This window comes from Dromiciops gliroides, chromosome 6 (genome assembly GCF_019393635.1).
Source record: "Dromiciops gliroides isolate mDroGli1 chromosome 6, mDroGli1.pri, whole genome shotgun sequence".
Lineage (NCBI taxonomy): Eukaryota > Metazoa > Chordata > Mammalia > Microbiotheria > Microbiotheriidae > Dromiciops > Dromiciops gliroides.
The window spans coordinates 13,210,173-13,229,564 of record NC_057866.1 but is presented as its reverse complement, the minus strand read 5'-3'; the positions used below and the strand labels follow the sequence as shown (position 1 = coordinate 13,229,564).

The 19,392-nt window shown below is 59.7% G+C and overlaps 3 protein-coding genes across 4 annotated transcripts in view; 2 read left to right on the top strand and 1 right to left on the bottom strand.

Moving 5' to 3' along the window:
- Positions 1–8,717, top strand: part of MYRF (myelin regulatory factor) — a 49,131-nt gene extending 40,414 nt beyond the window's left edge. Inside the window, 16 exon segments of the mRNA XM_043970333.1 lie at positions 1,514–1,714; positions 1,817–1,925; positions 2,367–2,476; positions 3,099–3,259; positions 3,352–3,424; positions 3,548–3,636; positions 4,004–4,072; positions 4,559–4,639; positions 4,992–5,077; positions 5,473–5,628; positions 5,777–6,028; positions 6,263–6,350; positions 6,443–6,517; positions 6,619–6,724; positions 7,626–7,700; positions 7,918–8,717. Of these exon segments, the coding sequence (XP_043826268.1) occupies positions 1,514–1,714; positions 1,817–1,925; positions 2,367–2,476; positions 3,099–3,259; positions 3,352–3,424; positions 3,548–3,636; positions 4,004–4,072; positions 4,559–4,639; positions 4,992–5,077; positions 5,473–5,628; positions 5,777–6,028; positions 6,263–6,350; positions 6,443–6,517; positions 6,619–6,724; positions 7,626–7,700; positions 7,918–7,998 (1,812 nt within the window). The 3' untranslated portion in view covers positions 7,999–8,717.
- A 4,309-nt stretch (positions 8,718–13,026) lies between these two features.
- TMEM258 (transmembrane protein 258) lies at positions 13,027–14,642 on the bottom strand. The gene is made up of 4 exons (XM_043970205.1): positions 14,521–14,642; positions 13,812–13,921; positions 13,536–13,672; positions 13,027–13,139 (listed from the first exon to the last, which is right to left on the bottom strand). Exons 1-3 carry the CDS (start codon positions 14,521–14,523, stop codon positions 13,546–13,548), a joined length of 240 nt encoding a protein of 79 aa, XP_043826140.1. The 5' UTR covers positions 14,524–14,642; the 3' UTR covers positions 13,027–13,139; positions 13,536–13,545.
- An 86-nt stretch (positions 14,643–14,728) lies between these two features.
- On the top strand, positions 14,729–18,316 carry FEN1 (flap structure-specific endonuclease 1). 2 transcript variants are annotated; one of them, XM_043970202.1, is made up of 2 exons: positions 14,729–14,847; positions 16,816–18,316. In XM_043970202.1, exon 2 carries the CDS (start codon positions 16,836–16,838, stop codon positions 17,976–17,978), a length of 1,143 nt encoding a protein of 380 aa, XP_043826137.1. In that variant the 5' UTR covers positions 14,729–14,847; positions 16,816–16,835; the 3' UTR covers positions 17,979–18,316. The 2 variants fall into 2 exon arrangements, with proteins under 2 accessions (XP_043826137.1, XP_043826139.1); XM_043970204.1 differs by lacking the exon at positions 14,729–14,847 and adding an exon at positions 15,360–15,486.
- Positions 18,317–19,392: the final 1,076 nt, after the last annotated feature.

Here is a 19,392-nt window from a genome sequence, read left to right as displayed (position 1 = left end):
ATTCAGAAAGCTGGGGTGGAATACTGGAACTGGGAAAGATCTTAGAACATAGAACTTGGAATAGGAGATCTAGGAAGGCAATTAGAACAGAGAATGTGAGAGCTGGGAGGTACCTTGGAACATGGAATATGAGAGCTGGGAGGGGCCTTAGAACATGGAATTTTATAGCTAGGGAGGCTCTTAGAACATGTAATGTCAGAGATGGAAGGGGCCTTAGAACATGGAATGTCAGAGCTGGGAGAGACCTTAGATCATCTAGTGTAAATGTCTCATTTTACAGAGATAAAATTTCAGGTCCAGAGAAGCTTCTTCCTTAATTCTCTGGAGATAAAATTTGAAAATTTTAAAAGGAAATTTTATTTTAGAAAATGAAGGCAAAGTTAAAAACAAACCCCAGATCTCACCGATAGATGAGATTCTAGAGCACACCCCTTTTGTGCCGTTTCTCCAAAGCTTGAGCACATTTGTCTGGGACCAGCCCAAGTGCTAGAGCTCCCTTTTCTACAGCCCAGACCTGGGCAGATGGTTGGCCCCAGAAAGCGCCTCAGACTCGGGGTGTGAGCTAGGTTGGGGCTGGCATCCCCGCCGAGCCTGCTGTTTGCCTGGCTGGTCCCCTGCTTATCTCCGCTGACGCCAGCCCTGCCTGGCTGGTCCTTACAGATTCTGGCCAGGGGAAACCCTGCCTGGCCTCTTGTCAGCTGGATGAGGAAGTCCCTGCTCTGGGAGCCTTTGAGGATTCCTGCCCGCACTGCACTGGGAGGCCCCTCTGGCTCTCCTCCCTAAGAGTCCCATCCCCCCTGCCCACCCACCCCACTTCCTCTCAGGCCCGTGTTTCTCTGGCTTGGTGAGTGCTCAGAGTTAGCAGGCAGTCAGCAAGCATTCATTAAGCACTTACTGTGTACCAAAGGCTGTGCTCAGTGAAAAAACAAAACCAGCCGCAGCCCCCAAGGATCACGTGTGCTAATGGGGGAGGTGAGGAGTGACATACATACACGCAGAGGAAAGAGGACAGAGCCTTGGGGTGTCCCATTAGGTACAGAGAAGGAAAACTCAGAGAGGGAGAAAATGTCAGGAGAGAGGGGGATCAGGCCAGGGGGTCGGGGGCAGTTAGGAGACGGTTGGTGGCTTTGCAGTAAGACAGTTCAGTGAAGGGACTGGAAGCCGGACCACTGGCTTAGCGGGGGGAGGGGGCTGCAGGGTGGTAGCTAATGGGGCGGTGGGCTGGGGGCAGGGTTCTTTCAGAGCTGAGGAGACTGGGTGTGGTTTCAGGTGGGGGGGTCAGTAAATAAGGGGAGAGTTAAGATACGAGAGAAGGGGGCAGTGATTGTAGGGAATCCGCCAGCGAGGGTGAGGGAGATGGGGTACCGAGTACACCTGGGGGCCACCCCGCGTCAGAGTGAGGGAAGGAAGGAGGGGATTGTGGTGGAGGGGCTGATTTATGGGGAAGGGGAGCAGAGGAGGCTTGGGCCTGGGGTAGGAGGAGTGAAGAGGCGGGTCTCTGCCCCCACCGCAGGCCTCCAACCCTGGCCAGTTTGAGAGCGACAGCGACGTCCTGTGGCAGCGGGCCCAGCTGCCCGACACGGTGTTCCACCACGGCCGCGTGGGCATCAACACAGACCGGCCTGACGAGGCCCTGGTGGTCCACGGCAATGTGAAGGTGATGGGCTCCCTCATGCACCCGTCGGACATCCGGGCCAAGGAGCACGTGCAGGAGGTGAGGGCCTGCCAGGGCTGGGCCCCAGGAGTCCCCACAGCCCCTCGGGGTCCCCAGGCCTGCTTGGGCTGGTCCCGGGCCTCACCCCTCCTCCCCTTGCAGGTGGACACCACTGAGCAACTGAAGAGGATTTCCCGGATGCGGCTCGTCCACTACAGCTACAAGCCAGAGTTTGCCGCCAGCGTAGGCATCGAGGCCTCCCCTGAGACTGGTACGGGGCTGGGGGCCAGTGAGGTACGGAGGAAGGAGCACTTGACTTGGGGTCACAGGACCTGGGTTCAGTTCCTGGCACTTCCACTTACTCCCAGGGGAACCTTGGATGAGTTGCCTTCACCCCTAGAAGACTCAGTTTACCCATCTGTAAAATGAGAGGGCTGGACTAGATGCCCTCAGCACTTCTCCAGCTTTAGTGCCATAGTCCGTGTGACCTCTCGGGGCCTCAGTTTCTTCTTCTGTGAAATGGGCTCTGAGGACCTGACAGCTCAGGGCCTCTGCTCCCGTGAGGAGGGCCTCCCGAATGTTTCCTGTAGATCCCCGTCCTGCCGCTCCTGGCTGCCCAGGGGCCCTCACCACAAGGGTTGTCCAATGAGATGGGTCTGTCCCGGCACCCTGCCCTTCCCAGCCTCCACACCCTGGATTCTCCCTTGTGCAGGGGTCATTGCCCAGGAGGTGAAGGAGATCCTCCCAGAAGCTGTGAAGGACACCGGAGATGTGGTCTTTGCCAACGGGAAGACCATCGAGAACTTCCTGGTAGTGAACAAGGTCAGGGACTGCCCAGGCTGGGGGAGGGGGAGAGAGCTGGGGGCCATCCCCTGGATATTCTTAGGCAGAAGCTGCCTTAGCTAGCAAGCCTGGCTCCTCTAGGCATTGCCAATGCTGGGCTGATGAGACAAGGAGACCCTGGGCCCAGTGGGGCCCTCGCAGGACAGCTGACCCTCAGGAATGTGGGGCTGGATGAAGAAGTGTGTACTGAGGACCTAAGGAACAGAATTATGGGCTTTTCAGGGACTCTAGAACAGAGAATATCAAAATGGAAGGGACCTTGCGATGTCAGAGCCGGGAGGGTCCTTAGAACCTGGAATGTCAGAGCTGGGAGGGACCTTAGAAACTGGAATGTCAGAGCTGGGAGGGACCTTAGAACATGGAATGTCAGACCTAGGAGGGAACTTAGAAGGTGGGACATGGAGATCACTTGGTGGCAGTCCCCTCATTTCAGATGAGGAAACTGAAGCGCATGGGTTAGGTTAACTGCCCAGTCATTGACAGCTGAGGGGGGAGCCTTCCAGGGTCCTCTGACGGCAGGCCCGGCCCCCAAGTGGGAAGGGCATTCCGGTGGTGAGCCCCGCCTCCCCGTTGTGCATGGGTTTGTGGTGTCTCTGGGCAGGAACGGATCTTCATGGAGAACGTGGGGGCCGTGAAGGAGCTTTGCAAACTGACCGACAACCTGGAGACGCGCATCGACGAGCTGGAGCGCTGGAGCCACAAGCTGGCCAAGCTGCGCAGGCTGGACAGCATGAAGTCCACAGGCAGCTCGGGGGCCTTCAGGTCGGCCTCTGCGGAGACACCCGGGGCCCCAGGGGCGGGAGGCCAGGAGCATCCTCGTCCGGCCCCTGCTGACCCAGGCCCTCTCATTGCAGCCAAGCGGGCAGCCAGTTCAGCCGCGCCGGGAGCGGCCCCCACAAGAAGCGGCCCCCAAAGATGGCCAGCAAGGTGAGGGACCCGGGAGCGCGGGGTCCGGGGGCCTGTTCCCCCAGGGGGCCGCTCCGGCGGGCCCCACCCCCTTGGGGGCTTACCCCCCTCATCTGGCCGCGTCTCCGCGTCTCTCCCCGCCAGGCGCCTTCCGTGGTCCCAGACCAGGCCTGTATCAGCCAGCGCTTCCTACAAGGAACCATCATCGCCCTGGTGGTCGTCATGGCGTTCAGGTGATGGGCTCCCCGGCCAAGGGTGGCGGGCGTGCTCTGGGATGGACAGTGACCCCAGAAGCGACCGCAGCCAGCACCAGGCCCTGGCCGGCGGTGTGGGAACCCCAGAAGGGTGGGGGGTGGGCCCAGCCTTGATCTCCTCTCCCAGGGTTTCTCTTGCCGTGAGGCTCCAAGGGAGGCTCTACCCGGAGGGGGCCCAGGCCACGCTGCCCTCCCAGAGTCCTAGGAGGGGAGGGGGGCTGAAGAGGGAGGGGCCAGGGTACAAAGGGACGAGGTAACACCTTGGAGGATCCTGCTTTGGGAGCTGAGGGCGGCTGGTGGGAGAACCACTCGCTGATGGCTCTTTTCCCCGCCCCCGCGGTCCCAGTGTGGTGTCCATGTCTACACTGTATGTGCTGAGCCTTCGGAACGAGGAAGACTTGGTGGACATGGATGGGTATGTCCCCCCGGGGCCCGAAGCCCCCCTCAATTGTCCTTGATCCCCCAGCGCCATAGCTTGAGGTAGGGGAGGGTGGGGGAGACCATGGCCCAGACTGATCTTCTCCCCTGTGGGCAATGGGCCCCCAGCTGCGTTTGCTGCAGGAAGCTTGGGGCTGGGGGAGCGTGGCCTGTGGTGGCAGGTAGGGAAGGGCCTGTGTGGCCTGGGGGCTTAGGGGGCCCCAGCCAGCTTCTCCTTGGCAGATCTCTTGGGGGAAATACCGCTGACGAGAGGGGGAAGCCGAGGGCTGGTGGGAGGAGGGCACAAGGGCAGCCCTGTCTCTAGCCCTCCTGCATGAAGACCTCCGCCTCCCTCCCTCCTTTAGGCTAGCCCTGGGGTCTGGGGAGGGGGGTCTCTATCCTTTGCCCAGCCCTTTGCTGATGTGTCTCCTGTTTCTCCTCCTCCTTGGCCTACATGCCCCCCTCACCCTCCACTTGTCCTTAGCTCTTTCGCTGTGTCTACTTCCTGTCTTCTGGCCCTGCTCCGGCCCCGGGACCCCGGGGGGAGTGTGGCCCTGTGCCCATGGTACGTTACTGCCCCCGCCTTTGTTGTCTCCCCCCATCCCCGGCGTGCCGGGTACCCCTTCATCCAGCTTCTCCTTTTGTCCTCCACCCCTGGGTCCCACCCCCTTCTTTTCTGGCCCAGCTAGGGCAGAGCCCCGGACTCAAATCCTGACTCCGCCCCATCCCCCACTTTCTGCTTCCTCTATAAAGTCAGAGTGAATTCAGAGCCTGGCAGGTCCCCGGAAGCCAGGTGTCTCTGGCCACTCCTTCACCCCCATTCTTCCTAATCTTCCCTGACTTGGTGCTGTCCCATCTTCTCTCTCCCTTGCCACGGCCGGGCCCATTCAAGCCCACCCCCTGTGTTCCCACGGCAGGTCCGGTCAAAGCTATGGGACCACTCAGTTGCGCCAGTCCCCCGCCTCTAGCAGCCCGCCGGGCCCCCAGACCTCCTCACAGCCTGGTACGTCGTTCCCCCCCCCACCCGGGATGGCTGGAGTCCAAGGTCCAGGGCCGGGGTTAATGTGGGGCGAGGCAGCGCTGGGCCTGCAGTCAGGAAGACCCGAGTCCAGATCCAGCCATAGACACTCCCTAGATGTGTGACCCTGGGCAAGTCACTGAACTCAATGAGCCTGCCTCCATTTCCTCATCTGTAAAAATGGGGATCATCATAGCACCTGCCTACCTAGGCTGTTGTAAGGATCAAATGAGAGGATATTTGTGAAGCCCTTAGCCCAGTGCCTTGAGCATAGTAGGTGCTTCAAAAAGGTTTACTGAATGGATACTATGGACACAGAGTAGGTGCCTTATCAATGTGAGCTGTTCTCTCATCTCTCATCTCTCCTGCCTCATCCACAGCCACCACTGGCCGGCTGGACTCTGCCCCCGTCCTCACTCTCCGTCACTTGGACCTGTGTCCCAGCCCTCCCTGTCCTGTCGTTTGCTGCTCCCTGCCCACCCTGAGCCCCTCCTCTGGCCAGAGCTCTGCCCCCAGCCCTGCTGCCAACCGCTCAGGTGTGAGCATGGGAAGGGGCATGAGGGAACAGGCCCATCTCTCATCCTAGGGGTGGGGGTGGGGGTGGGGGCCAGCGGGAGGCAGGCAGGGCCGCCTTATCCCTTCTCTGGTGGCCAGTCTCACAGCCTGCTTTCTCCCTCCCCACAGGCCCCAGCCAGACCTCACTGCTGCCAGTCACCAGCATTAGAGCCAAGTCTTGGGGCCTCTCAGCCAATGGCATCGCCCATGCCAAGCCCCCCAAGAGCCTGGAGCCCCCAGCCAGCCCCTCAGCACCTTTCACCGGCATGCAGGGCAAAGCCAAGAACAGCCCCAACCTGTCTATCCCTGCTCGTGCCCGCCGAGGGGCCCCCCTGCCCAGCCCCACCACGCCCCAGCCCCCCGGCTCCGATGGCCCACCTGGTAAGTTCTAGGCCTAAGGATCCCAGCCACCATGTCCTTGGTCAAGTGAGCTGACCGCCTGTTTGCTTAAGTGATGGGTGGGGTCTTCAGCTGGTCTCAGAGCTTTTGGAATTGAGGGGAAGGTCGAGAGGGAGGGATGGGATTGGGCAGCCTGGCACATCACCGGGCATTCTGCCTGGCCCTGGTGCCCTGGCCCTTGGTGCTTGGCCTCCCAGAGAGCCCCTGTCCCTGCAGGTGCACGCCCTACCCTGAGCTCCATCCAGGTCCTGGAGAATTCACTACCCATCACATCCCAGTACTGTGCTCCAGGTGACGCCTGCAGGTGAGGGAGCAGGCCTTTCACTGTGTTGGGGGGCGGGAGGAAGACCACCCTACACTGGGAAGTTTCCAGACCAACACCTGTCCTCCCTGCAGGCCAGGGAACTTCACCTACCGCATTCCCATCAGCAGCCACACTCCCCTCCACCTCAGCCTGACCCTGCAGATGAAGTAGGTTCTTGGGGATCCGGGATGGGGACCAAGAGGGAGGGACGTGCTTGGGAGGGGCCCAGGGCCCAGCCTCCCCTCCTGCCCCTGCTGTCTCTCCCCAGTTCCAGCTCCCCTGTCTCAGTGACATTCTGCAGTCTGGTGTCTCAGGAGAGCCCGTGTGAGGGGAGCAGCTTTCCCCACAGCCTGCACGTCCACAGCGACACCCAGGTAGGGGCGGAGGGGGTACGGGCAGGGCCGGGGAAGGCGGGGTCCTGGGAAGCATGACCATCCCTGGGGTTCTTTCGGCATCAAACACCTCTGTTTACAACCCGTCCTTCCCACTCCACTGGACATCCCTTCTCTTTCCACGCTGACAGCCAGCCAAACCTGCCTTCTCTTTCTCCCTCACCTACATCCCTCCTTCTCTTATTTCCTTTAAAGTAGCAGGTGGCACAGTGGGTAGAACTCCAGGCCTGGAATTAGGAAGACCTGGGTTCAAATCCAACCTCAAACACTTGACAGCTGTGTGACCTTGTTTTGTTGTTCAGTCATGTCTGACTCTTTGTGACCCCATTTGGGGTTTTCTTGGCAGAGATACTGAGGTGGTTTGCCATTGCCTTCTCCAGCTTATTTTACTGATGGGGAAACTAAGGCAAACAGGTTAAGTGACTTGCCCACGGTCACCCAGCTAGGAAGTGTTTGAGGCTGGATTTGAACTCAGGAAGATGAGTCTTCCTGACTTCAGGCCCAGTGTTCTGTGCACTATAGCGCCACCTAGCCGGCCTTGGGCAGGTCATTTAAACTTTGTCAGCCTCAGTTTCCTCGACTGTAAAATGGGGGTAACAGCACCTACCTCCCAGGATTGTTGAGGATCAAATAAGATGATCATTGTAAAGCGCAGAGTTCAGCGCCCAGCACATAGTAGGTGCTTAATAAAGGCTTGCTGGGTGGATGGGCCGCCCATTCTCACCACCAGCTCTCTGTGGGAGCTGGGCCAGTCTCCCTTGACCTCGGGCGTCTTGGGTGGCCACAGTTCCTCCACGTGCTTCCCAGAGACACGGATGGACTGGGGTGTGAAGGCAGGGGGTGCTTGGGGGGTCCCTCACTCTCCCCATCCCCTTGTTCCTAGGGCACCTCACACCAGTGGCCTGTGACCATCTTGTCCTTCCAGGAGTTCTCTTACCATTTCCGAGTGGCCCTGCTGGTGAGTGCTGGCCTGGAGGTAACTTCTCTGGCCCTGCCCAGCCTGCCCTCTGCCCTAACGCCCCCATGCCCAGACACAGATGGGGGAGGTGGGCACGACTTCAGGCCTCACATGCTGACCCCGGCAGCAGGCCCGAGGGCCTTCTCTGGCGCCAGCCAGGCAGAGACCAGGCGTTTGCAGGGAAGAACTCAGCCCTGCCCCTGCCCTTCCTCCCCAGGGTCATGCCAACTGCAGCTCGGAGGCGCCCACCCAGGCAGTCACAGACTATTTCTTCTACTTCTACCGCCTGTGTGACTGAGCGGGCCCCCGTGCCCCAGGGCCCCCCCCCTCCGCCAAGGACCCAGGGGCTCCTCCAGGCCTCTTCTCTTCTCCCACACTGGATGTGCTGTGTTACACTGGAGCAGGGTGGGGGGGGGTGGCTCTGCACCCCACCTCCACCCCCGGGGGCTGCTATCTGACGCTGGCGCTCTCGGGATACACACTGGAATTCCTGCTGCTGCAGAGACTACGGCTGGGGACTGGCCAGCCTGGAGAAACTGGAAGTGCCTACACTGGAGTTAGTGACCTGAGGCCTGCCCCGAAGCGGTTGGAGAAGGGGCGAGGTGGGGACCCTTCAGGCTGGGGCTGACCGGCTCATCCCTGGGTCCAGAGGTGCAGTCACTGAGCCTCGCCCCCTTCCTGCCTCAGCCCTGGCCTCGGTCCAGAGTTCTTGCTGCACAGGCAGCAGCTTGAGACTATCCTGGGGGTCCTTGTGACATCTGGGGGAGGGGCCTTTCTTGAAGCCTGGCCCTCTGGAGCCAACCCTGGAACCTGGGACCTGAGGCTGGAGGGCCCGTGCGCGGCGGGCACCATGTGCCTGGGCGGCCTTGGCCCCGCCTCCGTCCCTTCCCCCCCAGGTGTTGAGGTGTGAGGGTCAGAGTTGGGAGGGGGAGCACGAGGAGGGAGGATCCCTGGGAATCCTCCCATGGGGGTGAGGTTGAGTACCTGGACTTGAACCTTGCCCCATTTGAACCCCAACCGCTGGTCACAACAGCTGTGGCCTGGCAGGTTTTTGTTCAGCAGATGGGGGGCTGGGAGATGGCTGCAGCCCTGGGGTGCAGTTAATTACTCGTTCTGTTACGCTGTTAGGAGCTGATTACTAAAAATGCACTTGGGCCGGGGCAGACAAGGGCCGGGTGTCATCCTAGCTCTGCCCATTCCCAGGAGCCTCCCTGTCTGCCTGCCTGTCTGTCCGGCCTTAAAGCCTTCCACTGCCAAAGCCATCCTCAGCCCCCTCCTCTCGGGACCTCTCTCCCCCACAGCTGCTGGCCTCCTTGCCTCCACTCTAGATGCCTGAGGCCAGATGTGGGGGGCATTTGGCTGCTATGATGCTTCCCTCCCATAGTGGGGGGCCTCCGTGTGCCCTTATTGCAAACAGGAGGGGACAGCCCCTCCCCCAGTCTCCTTCCCAGGCTCCTGGGCCACGGGTGGGAGTCTGGCCTTGGCCCCGTGCCCACCAACCTCACTCTGGGGGATTGTGCCACAAGTGTTCTTCCTCAAGAATGCCTTTGCACTTTGGGCTCGTCCCAGGAAAGGGTGAAGTTTGGGGCACACGAGGGCCAGCAGGTGATAGTGAGGGGCCTGGCTAGTCTCTCCTGGCATAGGACTGAGCAGAGGGATGGACCCTCTAGGAAATTGCCTCCTCTCCCCTCTGTCCCTGTTATTGGGGGGCAGCCCTGCTTGGTGCCTTAAAACCATCTCCTAGTGCTGTTCCCGTCCTGAACCAGGAAGGGTCTCCTCACTGCCCCCCAGGAGGGAGACGGCTGCTCCCCCTTGGTCAGCAGCAGGCTCTGGCCAATCTACCAGGGAGCAAGGGTGAGGGGCACAGAGGAAGTCCTGAGCGAGCGTTACTTTTGGACCAAAGTTGCCTTATTCCCAAAGGGGGAGAGCCCCCCTTCCCCCCCACCCTTGCCAGCCATGGGCCTCAAAAGCCAGCCCGACACGAGTCTTGTTTCTTTAGCTACTCCCCCTAATCCCCCACCCCACCCTACTGTAAATAGGACCCCTTGGCACTAACTGTCCACGTGCTTTCACATCCCCGCCCCGCCCACACCCCGTGTTAACCACCTGTGCCCTTGCCCCCTCCCCTGGCTCCCCTTCATATTTATATTGTGCTAAGTCTGCCGGTGGGACGGGGTGGAATGCCCCTCACTGTTTCTGTTGGCTTCCCTCCCCAGACCGTCCTTTTTTCCGGAGGCAAATATACATATATAAATAAATCTACAAATACTGCTTTGTATCCAAGCTTGCCGCCTCAGCCCTTCTTGAAGCATCCGGCCAAGGCCCAGAGGGGGAGGCCTCGTTCTTAGGGGGTCGGGCTAGACACAATCCCCACTTAGCAGACGTTTATCAAATACCTGTTGACCGATAGACAAGGGATAGAGATGGCAGTGGGGGGAGGGGGGAACGACCCTGTCCCCAAGGAACTTACGGTCTGGGGGGGTCGGGAGGGTCATATGAGGAGCGCCCCAGGACAGGGCACTGTGACCACTGAGGGGCACGTTTGCAGTTGGACATTGCCGAGCTGGGCCTTAAAATCCGGCCCTATGATCTCCAGGTCGGGGGAAGAGAGCCGAGCCTGGCATTCGAGGGGCATTCGAGCCTGGCATTCGGCGGTCACCGAGCTGCTTTCTGAAGATCCCTATCGAGGAGCCCACCGCCTCCCGGGGCAGCCCACCCTCCAGCATGGATCTCACACCACTGCCCCAGTCTGGACTCAGTGGGGTCATCTCCAGCTCCTTCCAATGCTTCCAGCAGGCTCCCAAGACCCTCCACCAAAGCGGGTGCCCCCTCTAAACATTCCTCAGAGGTAGTGCCTAGAATTGAAGCCAGGTGTGGTCTGAGCAGGGCGCACAAGAGCAGATTCATCCCTTCCCATATCCCGCCGAGCTGAGGGGTCCTTTGGGGGCTGTCACAGGTCTGACCCCCACAGAACAAGGAGGAAGTTCATTCCATGCATGGGCTGGAGAACAGGACCTGCGGAAGGGGGAGGAATTGGCTGAAACAGTGGGCAAAGGAGAAGCGTGTAAACGAAAAGCCTGGCAGGGTGGGTCGCAGCAGCCCTCACCAGGCTAAAAGGGTTTCTCCTGGGGACACTAGGAAGTCATGGAAGGTTCTTGAGCAGAGTTGTGTGGTTGGATGAGTGTTAGGGAGTGAGCTGATGGACTAGGGAAGGTAGAGGCTGCAGGCCAGTGGGCCCGTGGGACAATTACACCTGCCTGGCTGGGAGGTGATGAGGACCCATCGAGGGTGGTAACCATGAAGGAGCGGGTGCAAGAGATCCTGAGGAGGCGGGGTGAACAAGATTCTGGTCACTGCCTGTCTGCAGAGTCAGGGAGGGAAAGGAACAAGGAGTGCTCAGGCCTCAAGCCCAAGTGACCAGAAAACAGAAATGGGGGCCTGGTGGGGAGGATGAAGCCCCCAGATGTCACCATGGTGGCTGAGGGTCAGTCATGCGCAGAGGCGATGAGGAAGGACGAGAGGATGACCCAGCACGAGGGAGAGGGTCCCACAAAGGTGCCAAAAGCATCTTCCCAAGGCTGGCACTCCTGGGCTCCAAGCCTCAGTGACACCCAAGCTCTTCCGCCTTGCTTGGTTGGAGGAAAGCCCTCCCTTTCTGGCCTTGATGCCTGTCCTACCCCTTCACATGCACACCCTGCACCTCCTTCCAGACTCCATGCCTTTGTTTTGTTTATTTGTTTTTCTGGGCAATGAGGGTTAAGTGACTTGCCCAAGGTCACACAGCTAGTGTCAAGTATCTGAAGCCAAATTTGAACTCAGGTCCTCCTGAATCCAGGGCAGATGCTTTATTCACTGCAACACCTAGCTGCCCCTGACTCCATGCCTTTGTAAGCCACCCCAGGCCCCAAACCCCTTCTCCCATCCCTGCTGCCGTCCAAGGGCTCTCTGATAGTGAACCCTTTGACACCCACCTTCCCCCTCCCAGCTGTTGGGGTCCCCCCTTCTCCCACTGCAATTCTGACTTCTTGGGGGACATCTAGAGGACTCTGGAAATGTCGACACCTTGTCTTTGTATCCTTGGATGCTCGGTAAAGGGGACCCTCAGTAAGTTGTCTGAATTGAGCAGAGAGAAGAGGGTACAGTGTGGAACCCTGGGGAAAGCCCGAGGCAGGGGGTGAGGACGAGGAGCCAGTGAAGGAGGTGGGCAGCTGTTACATCGTCCAAGGAGAATTAGGGGGAAGCCGTGTCCAGGTGTCCTCAGAACAGGAGGTAACTGGGTGATTTGTCAATGTCCTCCTCCTTTACCATGGCCCCCACATGTCCCAACCAGGCAGAGGTGCAGAAGGGCCTGGACCCTCTGACCCCCAAGGCAGCCCCAGGAGGCCAGTTTCCTTGGCTGCCACATCAGCCTGCTCACTCCAGCTCAAAACCCACTAAGACATCCAGATTGTTTTTCAGACAAATTGCCCCCCTCCTGCCCCCAATTGGACCTTTTTATTTTTTTACATTTACCCCCATTGGGCAGCTGGCCCAGGGGGTCTAGATGAGGGGTTTTTAACCTGGGGTTTCTGAACTGGATCTCATGACATTTGGTTTCCTCTGTCATCCCTGCTCTGTTGCATGCCTTTAAACAATTCTGAGCAGGGCTCCCTGGGCTTCCCCAGATGCCCTGCCCGAGGGGTCCTGGACTCACAAACAACAGTAATAATAATTATTATTACAGCTAACATTTCTCTGGTGCCCAGGGCAAGACTATGTGGCCATCCAGCAGGCAAGCTGTGTCCTCCCTCACTAGGAACCCTTGGGTTCAGTCATTTAAGCAAGTGTGACACTGCCAATCTTCTTGTCAGCCAGGCCCAGGGTCTCAGTCTCATCCAGAAGAGCAAGACAGGCATTGCCCATAACTAACACAAACGAATTCAGCAGTGCTTCCCTTGGCTGCCAGGTGAGCCCTTCTCAGTCTGGCCTGGCCCATCCCTGGGGCTCACATTCACCAACTCCCCTTTCATGGGACATCCCAGAGCCAAGAGCTTAGCACATCCTCCCATTCCTCTTTATGAGAATCATAAAAGGAGGTGATTTGGCCATCCAGAGGTCAGAGATCTCCCCAAGGGCACGCCATACCCCCACAGGGGGCAGAGTCCTGAGCTCCCCCCCCCACCTGCTCACAATCGGCCCCAGAAGGAGCAGAGGCAGCATGGTCCCCCTTCCTCCTCTGTGCTTGCTGTGGGGCACACAGGCAACTGGGAGTGTTCAATGGGCTAACAGCCCTCCCCGGGGGTCACCTGAGGGCTCCCTGGGAGCAGGAAGGTCTGGCCGGCCTTGCTCTGTTTACGAAGGCAAATATGCCTCATTTATTAGAAGTCAGTGTGTTTAGCAATGGTACAAAAACTGAGGGAAACAAAAGGTAGGATGTCCGGGACCTCACGCAGACAGAACCTGAAAGGAAAAGAAGCAGACACGTGCGATCCCGACCCCTTCATCACCTACCCCGCTCCCCAAGTGCTCCAGCATCAAGCCTGGGGCGGGGTCCGCCCTTGGAACTGGGAGAAATGACCCCAATGGGGACAGAAAACAAAGCGCGGGCTACATGTGCTGACCCAAATCCCTGTCAGGGCCCAGGAGAAAACTCAGGTGTGCTTCATGCCCCGCCCATCGCCCTTCCTTCCGTGGCATCTGCTAACCACGGGGTCAGAGGACTTAAAGGCCACCCACTTTACAGATGGGGAAACCGAGGCACCGTCCTTGCATCACAGGTGGACACAGGAGGACAGCACAGGCCTGGGTAGTGGCGACGGGAACGGGTTAGAGCGGCCTGAACATCGGGGCTCTTACCGTGAGCCATTCACACATAGATGCCGACCCAGAGCAGCAGGAAGAGGACCCCGAAACCCATGAAGAGCGAGGCCACCAGGGAGATGAGCAGCTCCTTGTAGATGTCTCGAGTGTACTTGGTGGAGGTGACCTCATAGCTGTCCTGGCTGTTAAGGACAAGGGGGGGGGGGGCCCGCAGGGGGCAGGGAGCCCAGCCACACCCCTGCTGCCCCCCCCCACAACAGAGGCCCCTCCTCCCAAGGGGATCTGGCCAGATCAGCCCCTCACAAAGGATACACGAAGAACCAGGCAGTGAAGAACATGCCGATGGCCAGCAGCACCACTGTGAGATGGGGGAAGACCGCAGGGTTCACTGGGCTGGTGTATCTGCTCATGGCCTCCAGCTCCTGGGGGGAGACAGGGCTGTGAGTGCAGCCGGGGAGGGAGGTGGGCAGGCAGTACACACTGCTTAAGCACCTACTGCATGCCAGGCACCCTGCTGAGCTCCCAGAGCCTCGACCCCCCCCCAAAGCTTCAATGTCTTTCTCTGCAGCCTCATTTTCAAAGGGCTCCAGAGGAGGCCTTGAACGTCGGGTTTGGGGATGACAATGACATCTCGGACATCAGAGCCCCCTCTCCCTTGGCCTCACAACTGTGCACGTGCTTCCTGGAGGAGAGTTTATCTCCCTGTCACGTGTCACCAGGTCCTGGGGGTCTTGCCTCCCCTCTCCCCCTCCCCCGGAAGCGCCCAGAGGAGACACCAGGTTTAGACAACAACGGTGATGCTGATGGTTCACATCCATGGGGCGCCTAGGGTCTGCATGTCCCCGCGGGCAGCAGGGGGATGATCGTCATCCCCGTTCCAGACGGGGAAACTGAGGCTCAGAGAGGCCAAGCGACGTCTTCTGTGCCGTCGCCTGACGCTTTGCGGCCTCGGTTTCCCGGCCCGTGGCAGGTGGCGGCTGGCCCGGGGTTTCCCCACGCCCCTCCCCCCAGCCCCTCTCACCATCGTGCCGGTTGCAGGGGTTTCTGCTCGGGCTCCAGAACCGGAAGGCCACGTCTGCCGAGACAGGAACGGCGCCGCCGGAAGCGGGAGCGGGAGCGGAAGAGGCGCCGGGGCCGGCGCCCGCGCGGGGCCTCATGGGTCTTGTAGTCCTGTGGGCCGCTCGTGCGGCGAGGCATCGCGAGCGCGGACTCCAGGTCCCGGCATGCCGCGCGCGGGAGGCGGGCCACGTGACGGAGCGCGGGCTTTGGAAGGCGCCAGCGGCGCTGTCCGAGAGCTGAGGAGCAGTGAGAGCGCGCGCGCAGCCCCGGGACCCTAACGGACACTCCGGTGAGTGGCCGCTGCGCAGCTACCCCCACCCCCACCCCCCGCCCGCTCGCCGCACGGGGGTAAACTGAGGCCTCGGGGGGAGGACTAGCGTCCCATGGCGCCCTGCGTCTCTTCATTGCACAAGTGGAAGCTGCGTCTCCCCACCCCCACCCCCTTTGTACAAATGAGCCGGGGAGAGGGGACCGTGGAAGGAAGGAAGCATTGTTTAAGCACCTGCTGTGTGCTCAGAACTACCCAGGGACGTAAGGGAGAGGAAGGGAATAGGCATTTACTGAGCGCCTACTATGTTCTCTCTCGGAGGTGGGCGTTCTTATGATCCCCATTTTGCAGATGGGGAAACTGAGGCAGGACTTGCCCAGGATCAGAGAGCACGGAGGTGTCTGGGCCGGGTTTGAGCTGCTGCCTTCGGGTGGCACAAGCGGGGTAACTGAGGCTGGGGGGGATGAAGGGCGGGAGGAGGTAGCGGGGCGGGGCAGTCGGGCATCAGGTGCAAATCCAGCCTCGCCCCCTTAGCTGGGTGACCCTGGGCAAGTCACTTCGCTGCCGCCGCCTCAGTTTCCTCATCTGTAAAGTGGAGTAAAAACCGCCCCGACTTCCCAGGATCTCTCGAGAGGGTGTTTGGAAAACGCCAGGCACACGGTAGGCATCCCATAAATTATTGTAGCTTTCCCCTTCCCTTTAAGACGGAGTCTTAGGAGGAGGGAAGAGGACAGACAGGTGGAGGGGGGGCGCGGGTGCAGGGGAGCTGCCCAAGCGGCAGTGAGGCAGTGGTCCTCTGGGGACTTGGGCTTCTTTTCTGGGCCAAGCCAGACCCCACATTGTGTGGATGGAAAAGTAAAGAACAGAAGGGCAAAGTTGGGAGGGAAGGAGGGAGAGGGAGGGGAGGAAGGCTGATTTATCAATGAAGCCCCCACTGAATGCTGAATGAGGGACAGAAGAGTGAGGCTGCAGGGGCAGCTAGGTGGCGCATTGGATAGAGCACCGGCCCTGGAGTCAGGAATACCTGAGTTCAAATTTGGCCTCAGACATTTAACACTTACTAGCTGTGTGACCCTGGGCAAGTCACTTAACCCCAATTGCCTCACTAAAAAAAAAAAAAGAGTGAGGCTGCACCCCCTTTGCCATTTCCCCCTGCAGCACCCCCCCCCAGACCCATGCTGGGGGTCCTTGGGTGCAGCTGAGTGTGGCCACGCCCCCTCCCCATGTCCTTTTGGATGCAGGTTCTTCCTCAGCCCCCTGTCACAGCAGGGGGCCAAGGCTGCCTAGGAGCTCAAGCCCTTCCCTCGCAATGTCCTCCTGTTCTGAGTGTTCTTTGGGGGCCTAGACGGGTGTGTTTGTCTTTGCTGTAGAGCCTCGTGAGTCCCTGAAGTGCCCTAGGCCTGGGCCTTGGCAAAGAAGTCTTTGTCTGTCATTGCTACAGGCTGGTGCTCTCCTCTCCCAGAAATGTGCCTGGCCTCAATACCTGATACCTGATACCTGAGAGCAGGTTCCGGCCGGCTGCCTCTGAGCTTGGCATCCTGAAAGCCCATTTAGCTCCTGAGGTTTGCCTGCAGAGGTGAGCCTGCTGGCCCTAGCGCCCTCCGATGTAATTCACAAGAGACTTAAGATGTAGAAACATTTGTGGTTGTTCAGTGGTTCTCAGTCCTGCCTGACTCCCCACCCAGAGCTCTGTGCACTATGGCATCCCCTAGTGGCCCTAGGGACACATAACCAGGCACAGATCATGTCTGGGGAGAGCCCAGGAGAGGCAAAGACGTGGGCATTCCTAGGTGGGCAGGGTCCTGACCATAGACAGTGAAGGCCAGGCCCTGAAAACGGTGAGGCGCACAGTACTGAGCCAGGAGGCCCCCGGCTAGGCGAGAACAGGCCCGGCTTCTGATGCCGGTGTCTCTGGTGACCCCCCAGGCCTTGGGGGCCAGCTCAGAGCCCCTCCCCATGTGACCCTCACAATCTCCCTCCCTCCCCCAGGTGCCTCAGCCCCGACCGCCATGGGAATCCACGGCCTGGCCAAGCTGATCGCTGACGTGGCGCCCGGCGCCATCCGGGAGAACGACATCAAGAGCTACTTTGGCCGGAAGGTGGCCATCGATGCCTCCATGAGCATCTACCAGTTCCTGATCGCAGTGCGGCAGGGGGGGGACATGCTCCAGAACGAGGAGGGCGAGGCCACCAGCCACCTGATGGGCATGTTCTACCGCACCATCCGCATGGTGGAGAATGGCATCAAGCCGGTGTACGTCTTTGACGGCAAGCCGCCGCAGCTCAAGTCGGGCGAGCTGGCGAAGCGGGGCGAGCGGCGGGCCGAGGCTGAGAAGCAGCTGCAGCAGGCGCAGGATGTGGGGGCTGAGGAGGAGGCGCACAAGTTCGCCAAGCGGCTGGTGAAGGTCACCAAGCAGCATAATGATGAGTGCAAACAGCTGCTGAGCCTGATGGGCATCCCCTACCTGGAGGCGCCCAGTGAGGCCGAGGCCAGCTGTGCCGCCCTGGTGAAGGCCGGCAAGGTCTACGCCGCCGCTACAGAAGACATGGACTGCCTGACCTTCGGTAGCCCCGTGCTGATGCGCCACCTGACCGCCAGCGAGGCCAAGAAGCTGCCCATCCAGGAGTTCCACCTGAGCCGAGTGCTGCAGGAGCTGGGCCTCACCCAGGAGCAGTTTGTGGATCTGTGCATCCTTCTGGGCAGCGACTACTGCGACAGCATCCGAGGCATCGGGCCCAAGCGCGCCATGGACCTCATCCAGCAGCACAAGAGCATCGAGGAGATCGTCCGGCAGCTCGACCCCAAGAAGTACCCCCTGCCCGACAACTGGCTCCACAAGGAGGCCCGGCACCTCTTCCTGGAGCCCGAGGTGCTGGACGCCGAGAGCGCGGAGCTCAAGTGGAGTGAGCCTGACGAGGAGGGCCTGGTCCGGTTCATGTGCCACGAGAAGCAGTTCAACGAGGAGCGGGTCCGCAACGGGGTCAAGCGGCTGAGCAAGAGCCGCCAGGGCAGCACCCAGGGCCGGCTGGACGACTTCTTCAAGGTCACGGGCTGTCTCACCTCGGCCAAGCGGAAGGGGCCAGAGCCCAAGGGGACAACCAAGAAGAAGCCAAAGGCCGCCACAGCGGCAAAGCTCAAAAACAAGAAATAAAGTCCTGCCCTCCCCTCCCCCAGGACACTGCCTTCTGGGTCTTGTTGGGTGGGGCCGGGGGCGCCCCTTCTTAGTCTGTGGTGTGTCAGGGCAGCCGGGGCTGGCTCCGAGCACCAGTCACTAGCTTGGTAACGGCCGATGCCCGGCAGCCGGCCCAGAGGATTCTGCGGTGCTCCCCTCCTTGAGGAGGCTGGGCTAAGGCAGAAGCCCCCACATTTGGACTTGGCTTCCGGCTCGAGAATCACACCTACATCCTCAGGACTAGATACTTGTTTTCGTGGTTTGTTTAAGCTTAGAAAAAGTTAATAAAGTTGTTAGGTGCTCCCAGGGGAAGTCTTTAAGAGCCATTCATGCAGCAAACCTGGCCGAGGCCCCGGTTAGTGAGGGATGCTGAGAGCGGCCACGAGGTGGCGCCATCCCCTATGAAATCCCTCGGCAGCCCCGCCCTCCTGGACTGCCTAGAGCTGCCCGCCCCACTGCTGAGCAGGGCACTTGAGGGGGGGGGCGGGGTCTCATGTGCCTCATTATTTTCCCAACCCTAGTCTGACAATTGAGAAAATCGTCACCTCCGTTTTCTACACTTCACCTGAGGTAGGAGCAGAGGTTCTAATTTCTGGCCTTGCTCTGAAGGGGGATGAGTTCATGCCTTCCAAAGGGTGACCCCCTGTAAACAAAGCCCAGCTTTTATCCTAGGAGAAAGCAAGCTGGCCGGTCCTCAGCTACCTGGGTGTTAAATGAGGGGCAGGGCAGTCTGCTCCTCAGCTAGGTTTGTGGGCGTAGCAACCCAGTGGAGCTGATTTTCGGCAATTTGGTGCCTACAGGGCAGCACGGCCATGATGAAGCTCGGGGTGGGGCAGCGATCCTAACCCTAACCCTAATTTCTCGCTTGCTGGAGCCTTACACAATTTCCTGCATTCATTCCTATCACTTTGGTGGGTATGCTTGGGCAAGCTTAGAGCCAATGTCATGGGGCCATTGGAAGCTGGCAGAGGAAAGTCCACCTGCAAAGGATTAAACTGGGCCTGGGCTGGCAGCTTTGTGGGAGGTTTTGGCAGAGGCCAGTGAGCTATGGGCAGCCCCCTGGAACACCAAGAAACCTGTGGCTGCTTAAACTGATTGGAATCTGAACCACTGCGGGATGAAGCAGGTGTTATCGACAATTCTGGGGAGTCCTCCCTTGGGACTCCCAGCCCCAAGGGTGGTCATTGATAGGTAAAGGGCTGGTGTAGAGGGCTCTTGAGAGTGACATTTGAAGGAAGCTGGTGTCGGGCTGGGTGCTTGGTTCTCAGGCTTCACTGCTGCCCAGGAGCCGGCCAGCCTTCCTTGGGAGACCTTTGCCCCACTGGAAGGAAAGTCCATGGGGCCAGACCTTGGCTCGTTTTCCTGGTTGCTACCTGTGGTGTTTGTAATTTTT